Source organism: Sminthopsis crassicaudata, chromosome 6, assembly GCF_048593235.1.
Source record: "Sminthopsis crassicaudata isolate SCR6 chromosome 6, ASM4859323v1, whole genome shotgun sequence".
Classification (NCBI taxonomy): domain Eukaryota; kingdom Metazoa; phylum Chordata; class Mammalia; order Dasyuromorphia; family Dasyuridae; genus Sminthopsis; species Sminthopsis crassicaudata.
The window spans coordinates 196,775,469-196,792,236 of NC_133622.1; the positions used below are offsets into that span (position 1 = coordinate 196,775,469).

At 33.3% G+C, this 16,768-nt stretch overlaps 1 protein-coding gene and 1 pseudogene across 1 annotated transcript; both read right to left on the reverse strand.

The window, feature by feature from the left end:
• Positions 1–4,222: 4,222 nt before the first annotated feature.
• On the reverse strand, positions 4,223–5,161 carry LOC141546289 (olfactory receptor 5p57-like). The gene has a single exon (XM_074273986.1). The coding sequence runs from the start codon at positions 5,159–5,161 to the stop codon at positions 4,223–4,225; it is 939 nt and encodes a 312-aa protein (XP_074130087.1).
• Positions 5,162–11,374: 6,213 nt separating this feature from the next.
• LOC141545833 (olfactory receptor 5p57-like) lies at positions 11,375–12,295 on the reverse strand (annotated as a pseudogene).
• Between the last annotated feature and the right edge of the window lie 4,473 nt (positions 12,296–16,768).

The following is a 16,768-nucleotide window of genomic DNA, read 5'->3' on the forward strand; positions in this document are numbered from 1 at the left end:
ACTCTTCTCTACAAAGTTTCCAATAACTTCTTAATTTTTAAAGAATGATATCTTTGTAATCTCCATTTAAATACATAGAAGATAGGTACTAATTAATGGTTGTTGATTATTTGATTCTTGGTCTCTTTACAGTGTGTGGCATAGTAAACCATCCACTTTTCTTGGATATATTCTCTTCAGTTTTTTTCATGCTACTACCTGTCCTGGTGTTACTATGTTTCTGACATTTTCTTCTCAGCCTCCTTTGGAAGATCATGATCCAGATGCAGCTTTCTAATTGTGCATGTATCCTATCACCGTCCCTAAGCCCTTTAACCTTTTTCTATACCTTCTCAACAAACTTATTAGCTTTTGTTGCCATTAACATCTCCAGTCAAATGAATCTCACATCTATATATTCAACTCTAAACTCAAATCCACATATCATTAATAGTTGGATATCTGCATCTGAATTTCCCAGAGGCATTTTGAGCTCAATAAGTCTAACAGAGAACTCAACTCTAACATTCAATCTTACCACCACTTATCTCTATAATTTCTTAATTCCATGAAGTGCCCAATCACTCTTTAGGTACCATGCCCTACAATCCTGAAATTAATCTCTACTCTTCTCTCCATCTTCTTTTTCTCATCCAGGCAACTGCTAATTCTTCCTACTTCTACCTCAACACTTAGCACATTTTCTCTTTTGTCTCTCACACAACCACCATTTTAACTCAAGTCTGAATCTCCTCTCACTTGAATTATTGCAAAGGTCTCTTAATTAGAAGTTCAGTCTCACCTTCCTCTAACTATCCTGCAAAAAGCTATAGGAATGATCTTCCTATAGCACACAACTGAACATGTTTTCTACTTAATTAAGCTTTGAACACATTCATTATTGCCTTGAGGACAAAATAAGAATTTTTTAGCTTGATAGTTAGAATCCTGTGCAATCTGAATCTAGACTCCCTCTTCAAAGTTATTTCCCTTAACTCTCAGGCATGTATTCCAAATTCTAGCCTAATTAACCTATTGTCTATTCCCCTGACTCAGAAATCTACCCCATCTTTGTTCCTCTGCACAGAGCATCTCCATGCTCAAAATGCTCTTTCTCTATTCTGCTTCTCAGAATCTCAAGACTTCTTTGTACCTCAACTAGTGGGTACTACTCCCAGGAAGCCTAATTTCCAAATCTGTGTCCTACCTCAACTTACCTTCTGCTTATCTATTTGTATAAATATTTTATTCCTTCCTTTTCAAAAGAAGATAATCTCTCTGAGGTAAAAGACTCTTATAATTTTTTCTTCCTCTATTCTGCTCAGACTTAGCCTATACATAATGGATATATCAAAATATTCTTTGAAAGCAAGGCAAAAATTACATTTTGTAAATCTCAAGTCTCATGTTGGTAATAACAATCAGATAACTATTAATAATTCAATATGACAATTTAAATTTCATAAATAACTTTTACATTTTGTAAATCTCAAGTCTCATGTTGGTAATAACAGATAACAATATTAATAATTCAATATGACAATTTAAATTTCATAAATAACTTTCTTCCCACAATTTTTAGAGGAAAACAGTGTCATTATTATTTTTACAACTGAGATAATTGAGGATAATAGAAGTTCAATCACTTATCCACAGAATTAGTCATTGGCAGTAAGACTCAGAGGTGATATTCAAACCCAGTTCTTCTGCCTTCAAGTCTAATTCCATTTTCACTATATCAAGCAAGAAATGTTTGAATTAAAATCCTCTATCCAAAGCCTCTATTTGAGAAATGAAGAAATGTAATACCTGAAGTGAATACATAAAGACCTTTACCTAATTTACCTTACCTAATCATGATCTATCTGCTATTTACTGTTTGTAGCAAGGTTTCAGGATGTATAATATAATCTGTGACAGATTAAAATTTTACTTACTAACATTGCTTTATGCATATAACTACTTCTTTGATTTTATATGGCACTAGAAGATACCAGAAACATGAAAAGCCAGGTCAGGAATGAATCTTAGTCATTTAAAAGGGGAGGGAGGAGAAGAGAAACAGACAGACAGAGACAGAGACAGAGAGACAGAGATAGAGATGTATTTAGGCTTCATGTAAAATAGAAATCAGTACAAAATCTGGCATGGTGAGAGGAATAAACAGTCTCTTTGAAATAAACAACCAATAAAAATTATGTCTAAATATTTTCATAACAAAATTAAGAATAACATCAATAGTTATTGATACAAGAAAATGATTTTGTACTCCCAAGGAACTCTCTTGCATGTTAGCTCTGTATTTATGTTAAGTTTAGCAGCATTTGAATTACAACCTCCCATTTCCCCGGTGAGCAGAGGACAACATTATAATAGAATTCTAAATGAAGAAATAGGCTGGAAAAATAAGCAAACAAAAACAACAAAAAGGCTACTAAAGTGTCAAGAATGATAAAGAGACAATATTAGGAGTCAATAATATGAAAACAGCTATAAAGTCTCAAAGAAAACTGCTAACTGTATCCAAATTCAACAAGAATACTTAGAAGAGTTAAATATATATGAAAAAAACTTGTAGAGGAAAAATTAAAAAATATATGAGTGATTCAAGAAAATTATGAAAAGATAATTTACAGCTTGGTAAAGAAGCACAAAAAATACTGAAGAAAATAACTTAAAATCTTATTAATCAAATTTGCCACATGGTAAGAGATTCAAAATTCACTGAAGGTAAGAAGTCTTTTTAAACTAGAATTGGTAAAATAGAAAAAAATATAAAACTTTACTAAAGAAACAAACTCTTTAAAAGTCAGGTTTTGTGTTTAGAACAATATTTAGAAGCAAAATAGAGTTTTGAAGAGGGAGAGGGAGAACAAACAGATGAAAATGAAACAAATGGAATTATGCTGTTAAACTGTGAATGTAAATGAGATGAGTTCAGCTATTTAGATAGCAGAATGAATTAAAAATTGGAATCCAATTATATATATACACATATACATATATGTATATATATATATATACACATATATTACACAAGAGACTTGAAATAGAAAGATTCATACTGAGTTAAAATAAAGGACTGGAGCATAATCTAATATGTTACAGCTGATGTAAAAAAAGGCAAGGATAATAATCGAGATCACAGATAAAGCAAAAGCAAAAATAGACAATTAATAGATTATTAGGGAAACTATATTGCACTAAAAAGGGTACACAGACATGTAAGATAAAAAACTTTTACATTAAGTTTCTGTAATAATGACCTAATTTCTCAAATATATACTGAGTTTAGACAAGTCAAATTTATATTAAAAAAATAAGAGCCATTCCTTGATTGACAAATTGTCATAGAGCAAAAATAGGCAGTTTTCAGAAGAAGAAATCAAAGCAGAAATTAAAGTTGTCTTTAGACATGTGAAGAAATGCTGTAAATCACTTTTGATTAGAAAAATGCTAATTAAAACAACTCTGAGAAACCACCTCACACCTATCAGAAATAATAAATGTTGGAGAGGATGATGGAAAATTAGATATACTAACGAACTGTTGATGGAATTCTAGAGAGGAATTTGGAACTATGTTCACAGGGCTATAAAACTGTGTATATCCTTTGACTCAGTTATACTAGTACCAATCTGTTTTCAAAAGAGATGAAAGGAAAAGAAAAAGGACCTATATGTACAAAAATATTTATAGAACTCTTTTCATTGTACCAAAGAATTGATAATAAAGAGGATGCTCATCAATTGGGAAATGATTGACCAAATTGTGGTATATGATTGTTATGGAGTACTATTGTGCTTTGGGAAATGATAAAGGGGTCGCTTCAGAAAAATATGAGAACTGTATATTAATACTAAAGTAAAGTGAAGTAAGAACTGACAGATCATTGTGAACAGTAGCAATAATGTTGTATTAATGACCTTCTACCAAAGATGGGGCTATTCTGATCAGAACAATGATCTAAGATAATTTCAAAGAATTCCTGTAGTAAAAGTAGAAAATAGATGAATCATTAGTGCAAATTAAAGTATAATTCTTGAATTTTCTTTTTCTTGCTTTTTTTGAAATACAAATAACATGGAAATATGTTTTACATTATTTCAACTGTATAATTGATATATTGCTTGCCTTCTCAGTGGTTTTGAGAGAGTGAGAGAGACAGAGACTTTGAAGCTCAAAATTGTAAAATAAAAGAATGTTTAAAATAAATGGGAAAAATACTTGTATTCAGCTGAATTCATGAAAAAAAATCTTTCCTATTAATCAGTTTCCTTAGGGCTTCTTTTACTTCATTATTCCTTAAACTGTAGATTAGGGGATTCAACATGGGAATCATTACACTGTAGAAAACAGAAATCACTTTATTCTCATCTGATGAATAGCTAGACTTAGGCATCACATAAATTAAAATAAGGGTACCATAGAACAGAGTGACTGCTGTGAGATGGGAGGTACAAGTTGAGAAAGTTTTGGATCTCCCCTCAGTAGAACTTATCTTCACGACAGAAAAGAGGATGTACACATAAGAAATCATGATAATGAACACTGTGATCATAAGTATTAATCCAGCAGAGGCAGGAGGAAGAATTTCAGCAAGATTATCTTCAGAGAAGGAAAGTTTCAAAAGTGGTGAATAATCACAAAAAAAATGATTGATCTTATTGGCTCCACAGAAGGACCGATTCAATAAGCAACCAGTAAAGATCCAAGCATTCAAAGAACCACCCACATAGGATGTGATGAGTAATAGAGTACAGACCTTAGGAGTCATCTTGATGGAGTAGAGTAGGGGATTACAGATAGCCATATACCGATCATAAGCCATCACAGCCAGCAGGAAGCACTCAGCTGTCCCAAAGGTGGCTCCCCAACACAATTGGGTCAAACACCCTGGCAAAGTGATTAAAGTTATGTCCTTAAGGTAATTCATGAGCATGAGAGGTGTGACAGATGAGGAAATTTCAATATCCACAAAAGCCAAGTGACTGAGGAAAAGGTACATTGGAGTATGAAGCTGGGAGCTAATTCTGATCAATATGATTAAAGTAAGGTTACCAATTAATGTGACTCCATAGACAACCAGGAATAACACAAAGAGGATGACACGAAGGGTTGGATCATCTGTTAACCCCAAAAGAATGAATTCAGTCACAGCAGTGCAGTTATTGCCAAACATCAGTCTTGGAAAGAGTGCCTATTAGAAGAGAAGGAAATTAAAATAGAATATAGAATGAAGAATATGTAAGATATTGAATTTGTATTCAGGAAACATTCACTGGTTACTTCCTACATGCCTAACATACAATCTTACTCCATTACTTTGCTCCTATGCACCATGGCATGTTACAGAGATTAATAAATTTTTTGCCTCCAAATTCTTCTCTGTGGATTAACACTATTTTAATATTTTCCAATTTTGTCATCTTGATAATGTGGAAAAAACATCTAAGAGTGAAGAAAATAGTTGAATTTCAGCCACAGAAACTCTTCTTTAAAATATGCAGAGATTAAATCCAAATATGCTGTTTTTCCAACTAGTAGCCACTGTTAATTCCTTCCAAAGAAAAGGACACTGCTTTGTGACACCTGAGTTCTTGAAAAACTACCTACCACAACTGAAGATGTTATCCACCTCATTTTAATTGACTATGAGGAAAGCCCTTGTTTCCAAGAAGACCCTTGTGCTTTAAAATCACAAATGAGGAGGAATATAGAAATCTGAATTCTGTCTGATTTTACTTTGCTCTTGGAACTTTGCATTACTGAAAAGGGCTATCATTATGCTAGATATAGGTAGCCTGAAGTTTCCCATAGGAAGCTATGCTATTGCTAGACATACAAAGTTTTTTTTTTTAACCTCTTGTAACCATATCTCATTTACATGTTGCTTTTTTCTATTTGAGGTTGAGCAAACTGAAATAGTAAAGAAGTGACAATTTATTTTGTTTTAAGAAGTGATAATTATGATTTTTTTTGGAAATTATGGAAACATTTTTATTAACTGATACAGAGTAAACTCAGTGGAATTAAAAGAACAATTTATGTAACAACTACAAAAACCATGAGAGGGAAACCATTTTGGAAGACCTCACAATTTGGATGAAAATAATGACAAATCATGTCTTCAAAAGGCTGATGAGGAAATATTACTTGCCACTTCTGGGAAGAGAGATGATGGATTAGAGGTACAGAATGAGACACTGCATTCTCAGACTTGGCCAAGCTGTTGATGTATCTTATTTGACCATACAAAGATCATACATAGGGTTCCACTATGAATCAGGCCAGGCAGCTAAGTGGATAGAGAGAAACATGAGTGAGTGGAAGGAAAAGCAGCAAAACATTTTCAAAATACATAAGAGAAAAAGGGAAGTACAACTTTATTATGTGTATGTATGAGTATGTGGGTGTATCTTTACATCTAAGATATTTCTTTTAAAGACCTACCTATATTGAAATGTTGACATTTGTTGGTTCTTAGCTCCAAATAATATAAATTATCTTAAATGAGAAATGAGAAGCATACATGCACACACACGTGTGTGTGTAAGTATGAAATGAAATAAATGCACCTATGTATGCACAAAGATCTTTACTCAAAGGTTTCTTACCTACTTATGTTCTATCAGGTATTTACTGTGGCAGGGATACATGATCTGTGATAGGTCAGAACTTACTCACTAATATAGTGTAGTAATTCTCTATGCATCTAGCACACTTCCAAATAGTTGACTTTATATTTCACTATAAGGAAGCATAAACATGAAGGCTTTAATCAGGAATGAAAGACAGATGGAGAAGGGGGGAGGAAGGGAAGGAGGAGAGGCAGCCAGAGGGAGAGACAGCCCTATGTAAAAATGAAATCAATGTAAAGTCTGATGTGACAAGAGGAGAGATAGCTAGATGTTACAGTAGATACAGTACCAGTCTTGAAGTCAGAGGAGATCCTAAGTTCAAATCTGGCCCCAGATACTTAACATTTCCCTGAGCAAGTGATTTAGCCCTAATTGGCTACCTCTAAAAAAGGTTTCCATGACATAACAAGAGAAATAAATAACTCTCCATGAAACGAACTACAAATGAAAAGGAATGAAATTCAAAATGAAAAAATGCATACATATATTTTCATAATGAAATGCAGAACAACAGAGATACCTATTGATGCAAGATGATGATAATGTTATACTTCAAGGAATTACCTTTGTATGGCAGCAATATATTTATGTGGAATTTTGTAGCATTTGGGATATAACCTCTTGAGCACCTCAATAGCAAATGTAATTATCATTAAAATTTCACATTATAATGTGAAATCCACTGGGATAGGGAAAATTACCAATACGGAAATAAATTGAGAAGTTTTCTAAATTCTCAGAGGTCTTCATTTATTTTTCTTTATGTTCATCCAGCATTTTAAAAACTGAAAAACAAATTGGATAGCGACATTGACAAATTTGTATGATCTGCCATAGAAGTTCTCAACAATTCTTTGGGGATCAGTATGTGGCAATTGTAGTTGTGACAATGTTGAATGGGTTTGAAAATTGATCCTCATCACCTTACCAGATTCATTTTGGCCAGGCTTTAATCCACATTGATTAAAAGCAATTTATCAAACTAATAAAAACTGCACATCCTAGAACAGAAGTATTATTCACAGTGAGGGTAATTATCCATTTGTAAAAATAGTGTCAATGGTCTTTTCAAGACTGCTGATAACATTTCCCTGAAATATAAGAGCACTTATGACATATGACAAGGAGATTTTTCCAAAGGACAGTTGATATATGCTGAGTCAGTTGAGGGTCAGAAGATAAGGATCATAGACTTCCTAGTCATGAAAAGGAATATGAGGTTGTATAGCATGATGAGATGATTTAGTTTTATCCCTTCTGTCTTTGAAACAGAGAAACTTGAAAGGATTTTCTTACAAAGATCCGCAGGTTTATTAGCCTATCATGTCACAGAACAGGTACAACAAATTGGAACTTTGCTAATCAATTGCCTTAAACTTCACATTTATATTTGTATTTTGCTTTTAGTGTTTTTATCAGAATTTCATTTGAATGACTTTTTGTAGCGAGCTGTTGTCTCCAGAAGCTGCCGGATCGCTCTCTGGGAAGAGATCTGCTGTGTCTACTCAAATCTCTCAGACAGATTCTTCTTCCTGTAGTGAACCGTTGTCTCCAGGCAGTTGCTGTTAACTCTTGTCCAGAGAAGTGACTTCCCTTCCTGCAGAGAGCCCTGTCAGGCCTGATGTAATGCAGAGACTTCTCCTCTTCCTGGAGTGCTGTCCTCCAGCCCTTGTCCTTCCCCAGTCCAGACTGCTTGTCCAGGCCCAATGTTGCCTTTTTTATCCTCCCAGAGAATGGGCGTGGGATAATGCAAGGGCTTCTGGGAAGAACCACTTCAACCAATGAGCTTGCTCCTTCTAGGATTCCTAAGGTGTAAACTCCCTTTACAGGTCTGAGCCAGAGAACTGTCAAGTCAACCTGAGTTCTCACCTTGTAATTGTCCAGACAACCTGAATTTTCACCTAGTAATCCTAACAACTTTTGTGGAGGAAGGGTCAAATCATGGAGATAAAAATTGGACTATTCAATGGGTAGAGCTCAATTATGACATATAAATATACACACCCAGTGACAGGAAACCAGGAAGACACTTGGGTAATGTAAAGATTGGGAAAGTCTAGGAGATGGGAATACAATCTGCCCATTTTTAGAGAAAGTAAGGTAAATTATCAGGGATATATCTTTTTAGAGTCTTTAACACATTTTTATTTGAGTGTTGTAGCCCATCTAAAATTTAGATTACCACCTCATGACTTGTTTAGATATATTATCCAAAGGGGCTATTCTAGGGTTATATGAAATTGTTTTTAAAACTGATATCATGGATCTTTGAACTCTTTCTTTTCTTACTCTTTTTTTTTTCTTACTCTTGAACCCAATTTGTCAACATATTTTCCATTCTCACTTATGCTCACTTTTACAGCAAAATAGACTATCTTTAAATTAGATGGTCTTTCCAAGTTATTTGTAGTACTTCTCTATGCCTCATTGTCTGTAAAAGATACATTTATATTTTGTTTTATATGTTTTTTAATTTTATGTAAAATTTTCAAATTTAATTTATTTTTTATGTTAAATTTTAAGTTCTACACTGACTTTCTCTTTCTCTTCTCACCTCATCTAGAGAAGGCCACCATTTGATGTGTACATGTGTTTGTGTAAAACTATGTTGTGTATAAATCTATTTAATCAGTTCTTTCTCTAGAGGTGGATATCATCTTCTTTAATAAGACCTTTGTAGTCGATTGGGGTATTTATAAAATAGAATTAGTTCATGCTTGCTCTTCAGATAATATCGCTATTATTATAAATAATGTTTTCTTAATTCTGAAGCTCATTTCACTCATTATTTTACATACATTTTTTGTTTTTCCAATATTAATCAGCTCCTCATTTCTTATAATACAGTAATATTCTATCATCATCACATACTACAACCTGTTTATCAGCTCCCTAATTAATGGGGATCTTCTCAGTATCTAGTTCTTTGTCCCTATAAAGAGAGATACTATAAATATTTTAGAAAACATAGATTCTTTTCTTTTTTTCCTGATTACTTTAAGAACTAGACCTAATAGTGATATTCCTGAGTCAAAGAGTACACACAGTTATAATTTTGGGGGCCTAATTCTAGATTGCTTCCCAAAATATTTGTGTCAGTTCATTGTTCCACCTTGATTGTATTCTGTCCAAATGTGTCCACATTAGTTCCAATATTTGTATTTTTCCACTTCTATTATTTCAGGTAATCTGAGATGTATAAGATGGCACCTCAAGATTTTTAAAAATTGCATTTCTCCAGTAAGTAATGATTTAGAGAATAATCAATAACCATATAATTTTGGTTTTTCCATTGATAAAAGGCTTATTAATGTCATTTTACCATTTATCAATTTGGAAATAACTCATATTCTTATATATTTGATAAAGTTCTTTATATTTTTGGAGTATAAGACTTTTATCTATCTGTAAAAATGTTTTATCAATTTTCTGCTTTCCTTTTAATCTTGCCTGGTTTGGGGTTTTTTTAAGTTTTAAATTTAAAGTCATTGAAATTATCCATTTTACATCACACAATATTATCTCTTCCTTATTCATTAATTTTCCTCCTATTCACAAATCTAATAGACAATAAGTTCCATGTTCTCCTAATTTTCTTATATCTATCTTTATATTTAGGTCATGCATCCTTTTAAATTTTACCTTGGTAAATTGGGTCATATATTGAATTATATCTAATTTTTGTTAGACTGCTTTACATTTTTCCCAATCGTTTGGACCAAATAGCAAATTATTTTCCCCAAAGCTTAAATCTTTACTTTTTCAATCAAAAAGTTATTATAATTATTTGTTTCTATTTATTGTATGTATACTCCATTCCATTCACTCATTTTTCTATTTCTTAACCAGTAACAAAGTTTTGATAATTGCTGACATAATATAATTTAATATCTCATCCTGTTAAACCATATTCATTTATTTATTTTTTTTATTAATTTCTTTGGTATTCTTGGCCTTCTGTTATTCAAAAAATTTTTGTTATTTTTTTCTAGTTAACATTTTTCATAATTCATTGAGATGGCATTTAGTATGTAAAGTAGTTAAACGAAGTTAAAATTGTCTTGTTATATTCCTCTATGAACAATTAATATATCTCTAAATATTTAAATCTGACTATATTTGTATAAATAATTTATTACTATGTTCAAAAACAAATATTTCTAACATTTAAAAAATTTTAAGCTCTATATTTTTTCCCTTCCTCCTTACCCTTGTAATGGAATGAACAATTCTCATAGGTTAATAGAAAATGAATGCTACAAGATTTTTCAAAACAATCATGGGACCAAAGAAGAATAATGAAAAGACATCTCTCCCTATTCCTTTGCACAGGTTGAAGGTCTATGTTTGTGTCTATATTTTCAGACCTTTGAAATCAACATTTATTTTTAAGAGTACTTTATTTTTCAAAACACTCTCAAAGATAGTTTTCAACATTGACCTTTGGAAAACCTGATGTTCCAAATTTTTCTCCTTCTCTCCTTCTTCCCCCTCCCCAAGACAGCAAGAAATCCCATATAAGTTATACATGTGCACTTTTTTAAACATTTTAATTCACAAACTTAATGTAGTAAGTGAAAACATACTTTTTCTAAGGCCTATTTATTTGTATTATTTGATCATAACCATTATGTCACTAGACTATTATATTTTTACAGGTTGAGACTTTCATTTTTGTCACTGGATCCCCTAACCTAACATAGTGCCTGGAACATAGTATATGCTTAACAAACACTTGTTCTTTTATGTTGAATTCATGAAAAAATAAGTTTCCTACTCAGCTTTTTCAGGGCCCCTTTTATTTCATTGTTCCTTAGACTATATATCAAGGGCTTCAACATAGGGATGATTACAATGTAAAAAACCAAAACTACTTTGTTCTCATCAGTTGTGTAGCTGGAGTTAGGCATTATATAAATGAATGTAGTGGTTCCATAGAACAGAGTGACTGCTGTGAGATGGGAGGTACAAGTTGAGAAAGCTTTGGATCTCCCTTCACTGGAGCTTATCTTTAGGACAGAAAAGAGGATGTAGACATAAGAGATTACAATAATTAACATTGTGATCACAACAACTAACCCAGAAGAAGCAGCAGGAAGAATTTCAGTGAGATTATTTTGGGAGTAGGAAAGCTTCAAAAGTGGGGAATAGTCACAGAAAAAATAATTGATCTTATTGGGTCCACAGAAGGACCGAATCAATAAGCAACCAAAAGCAACTGAAGAATTTACACAAATTCCCAGGTAAGATGTGATGAGTAAAAGAAGGCAAACCCTAGTAGACATATTTGTGGAGTAAAGTAGAGGGCTACAAATGGCCACATACCGATCATAGGCCATCACAGCCAGCAGGAAGCACTCAGCTGTCCCAAAGGCTCCGCAACACAATTGGGCCACACACCCTTGAAAAGGGATTGAATTTTGTCCACAAGGAAGTTCTTGAGCATAACAGGTGTGACAGAGAAAGAATATGCAGTGTCTATAAAAGCCAAATGGTTGAGGAAAAGGTATATTGGACTGTGAAGTTGAGAGCTAGTTTTTATGTATAAGGTTACTGACTAAGGTGACAGTACAGACACTCAAAAATATTACAAAGAGAATGACAGAAAGGGCTGAATCCTCTGTTAACGCCAAAATAATGAATTCAGTCACAGCAGTGCAGTTATTGCTAGACATCTGTCTGGGAAAGAGTGCCTATTAACAGAAGAGAAGGAAATTAAAATAGAATATAGGTCTAAGCTTTGGATACATCTATTGATGTACTCAGGAAACATTTACTGACCATATTCTATATGCCCTCCTACTCTATGATTCCCATGTTTTGTTAGTATGCAAGCTTTATAAGCAAAACAGAGGAAAAGAAATTTGATCCTCTCCCCCCCCCCCATGTTCCTCTCCCCAGGCAGTTGGGTTAAGTGACTTGCCCAGGGTCACATAGCTAGGAAGTGTTAAGTGTCTCTGGTCAAATTTGAACTCAAGTCCTCCTGACTTCAAGGCTGGTGCTCTACCCACAGCGCCACTTAGCTGCCCCTCTTCCCATTTTTTCAAGTAGGCCAACTGGACCAACCAGCAATATGTGATTTGAGAATTTTGCCAGTGTGACAATTTTTAAAGGCTTGTGGGAGCGAAGAGGATAAAAACCTTTTCTAAATACATGAATAGATGATATCCAAATGTATAAATACTATTCTGCAAAGTAGGAACCTTTCTAAAATATATGCAGAGACTGTATCCAAATGTTTAAATGATGTTCTGCAAAATAACTACCTTTGTTAATCCCTTTGAAAGAAACATAATCTGATTTTTGATGCTTGGCTTTGCAAAGGACCACTTTTCACAATTGAAAATATTATTTAACTCATGCTAATTGACTATCAGGAATGTGCAATTTTCCAAGATGACCCCTCTGCTCTAAAATTACAAAAGAGAAGGAATGGCAAATAGATTCTGTCTCATTGTATTTATCTCCTGGAAACTGATATTACTGAAAAGGGCTAACATTAAGCGAGTTATTACTAGGAAAACTATGGAAAATTTCCATGAGAACTTCTGCTGTTTTAGGTTAAAAAATATAAAGCACTTGGTCATCCTGCTGTAACCATATTCTGTTTTATATATTGCTTCTTTCAATTGAAAAATGTCTGAACAAACTGTGGTAACTACAATTTTTTGGTACAATGAGAAATGATGAATATGATTGCTTTGGAGAACTATAGAAACTTTTCTATTAACTGATACTGAGTGAACTCATAGGACTAGAAGAACAATTTATATTATGACCACAATAATAATGAAAAGAAAAACAAGTTTAAAAGACTTCAGAACTAAGACCAAAATAATGATAAATCATGTGGTCAAAAGACTGATGAGGAAATAATAACTATCACTTTTTGGGAAAGAGTTGATAGACTAGAGGTACAGAATAAGACATGCATCTTCAATCAGATTCAGGGACAATCTGTTGACTTGTGTTTCTTGACTATGCCTATCTCTCACATGGAAGGGCTATTACTGTGAGAGGTAGCTAAGTGGTAGTCAGTTACCAAGATGAAGGGAAAAGGCTACAAGAAGACATTTTCAAAATGCAAAAAAAGATGACGGAAAGCCCAACTTTACTTGTACCTATGTTTTATTTCTTTTAAAGAGGAAATGATCTTGAAATATTTGTATTTTTTATGTTTGGTAAGTTCCAAATAAAAGAAATTATCTTAACTATTATTTTTTTTTGCTGGGATATTTTTGTTATCTTCAACTCTAAACTCATTTTCATTTCATCCTTTCTTCCTGCCAATTCCAATAAGGAAAGATATAAAATATTGAGATACTGGTCAGCTCCAAGAAGAAATAGAAAACAACACTCATTTATGGGTCTATGATCTAACTCTTTCTTTGTGACTACAAAAAGAAATAATGCCTTAATTAAGTAAAAGTTTTTAGAGTGCTGAGTCAAGTTTTCAACATCTACTTACCTCTTCCCTCTCTATCCCGTCCACCGGGACAAAAACATGGACCTAGAAGAGAAGAATAGGAAACGGGGGGGACAGGAGACACGAAGAATGGAGACAAGACAGGCTTTCTGATCAAGTCTTGTTTATTTAGGGATAAGCATAAACTTATATAGGGTAAAATGGAGCAAGAAACAAAGGCTATAAATCCACAGAAAGTTCTTGTGACAGGAGTTATTCCAGAATGTAACTTGTGTGGAGACAGAATTCTTTACCCAGGGATGGTAAAAATATAACCTTTGCCCCAGGTGTAAATTGTGTGGAGACAGGCTTCTTTACCCTAGGTGGGTATTTGCCTAGGAATATGACCTTTGCCCTCAGCTCAGTGCTGGCTCCCCACACCTCTCAAAAGAAAAATTTGAATTCCACTTTTCTGACAAACGAGAGACTATTTATGTAACTTCCCTCTTTATTATTTTACAATTCAAAATTCCTCAATATTATTCCCATATTATCTTTGTCACAATCTCTGAAAATCTCTTTTCTTTCTTTCCACACAGATGGCTATTACTAGACAAAAATTATATAATATGTAAAACTACTCGATACATACTTCTATTCACTAATTCTTTCTCCTGGTGCAGAAAGTATCTTCCTTCACATATCATTTGTAGTTAATTTGGGTACATATGACAGTCAAAATGACATTTACTCAAAGTTCTTTTTAACACAATATTATATACAATGTTCTCTTGGTCCTGCTCATTTTACTCTTCATTACTTCATGCATATCTCCTCATGTTTTCCTAAGATCATTAAACTCATCATTTCTTATAATACACTTATATTTCATCACAATTACATATCACAACTTGTTCAGCCACTTCCCAATTGACAGGCATCCTCATGATTTCCAGTATCTGGTTTGCAATATTGGAATTAAGTTCTACTCTTCTCTCCATCTTCCCTTTCCCATCTAGTCAATTGCCAATTCTTGCCTCTTCTACCTCAACATTTAGTGTCACATCTCTTCTTATATCCTCTCACACAGCCACCTCTTTAATTCAAGTTTGCATCTCCTTGCACTTGGATAATTACAAAGGCCTCTTAATTAGAAGTTCAGTCTCACCTTCCTCTAACTATCCTGCAAAAAGCTATGGAAATGATTTCCCTATAGTGCATGATTGAACATGTTTTCTACTTAATTAAGCCTTGAACACATTCATTATTGCCTTGAGGATGAAATAAGAATTCTTTAGTTTGATATTTAGAATACTGTGCAATCTGAATCCAGACTCCCTCTTCAAATTTATTTCCTTTAACTCTCAGGCATGTACTCCAAATTTCAGTCTAATTGATCTATTTTCTGTTTCCTAGACTCAGAAGTCTACTCCTCTTCTGTGCCTTTGTACAGGTCATCCTCCATGCTCAAAATGCCCGTCCTGTAATCTGTTTCTCCAAATCTCAAGCTTTCTTTGTGGCTCACTTACACTACTTACAAGAAGCCTAGTTTCTAAACTTCTGTTCCTCCTCAACTTATCTTCTATTTACTTATTTGTGCAAATATTTTATCCCTTTCTTTCCATTAGAATGTAAGCTTTCTGAGATAAAAAAAACTGTTTTGCATTTTTTTCTCTCTCCCCCATTGCCTCAGATGTTGCCTGTACATAGTGAGCACATAAAAATATTAGTTGAATGGAAGGCAACAACTCCCTTTAAAAAATCTCAAGTCTCATTATATTGGTTACATAATAATCAGATAACAATAATATTAATAATTAAATATGACCACTTACATTTCATAAATAACTTTCATCTCAAAATTTTTAGAGACAAATAATGTTAGTCTTATTTTATATCTAAGATAACTGGGGATCATTCCCCTGATAAGACATTCATAGCCATTAAGCCTTACATGTGGTATTCAAATCCAGCTCTTCTGACTTCAAGCCAAATTCTTTCCCCACCACATCAAGCAACAAATATATGAACAAAAATCCTCTATTTCAATCAAAATCTCTATTTGAGAAGTAGGGAAATATAATACCTGAAACCTAAGTGATCAAGTATTTACTGTTTGTTGCAAAGTTTCAGGATAAATAATATGACCTGTGGTAGATTAAAATTTTGCTTACTAACTTGCTGTAATAATGCTCTATGCTTATAACTCTCTTTCAGATCTTTGACTTTACATGGCATTAGAAAGAATCAGAAATATGAAAACCCAGATTAAAAATAAATCTTATTCATTTAAACAGGGGAAGGGAGAATAGGGAGAGAGAGACAGACAGACAGACAGAGACAGAGACAGACAGACAGAGACAGAGACAGAGAGGAGCATTAGAGCTTCATGTAAAAATAGAAATCAATATAAAGTTTAGCATGGCAAGAGGAGCAAAGTGTTCCTCTGAAATGAGCTACAAATAAAAATTACATCTACGTAATTTTATAACAAAACTAAAAGCATCGGTGGTATCTACTGATGCAAGAAGATGACAGTTTTAGACTCTAAGGAACTATTTTTGCACAGCCATACTGCATTTATATTGAGTTCAGTAGCATTTGAGTTATAACCCCTTGCACATTGTAACTGGAAATGTAACCTATGTTATTGAGATGCTATTTGAGATCATTTGGGAAAGGGGAAAATTACCAAAACACAGATGAGTTCTGTGAGAACTTCTGTAAATTCTCAGGGGTCTTT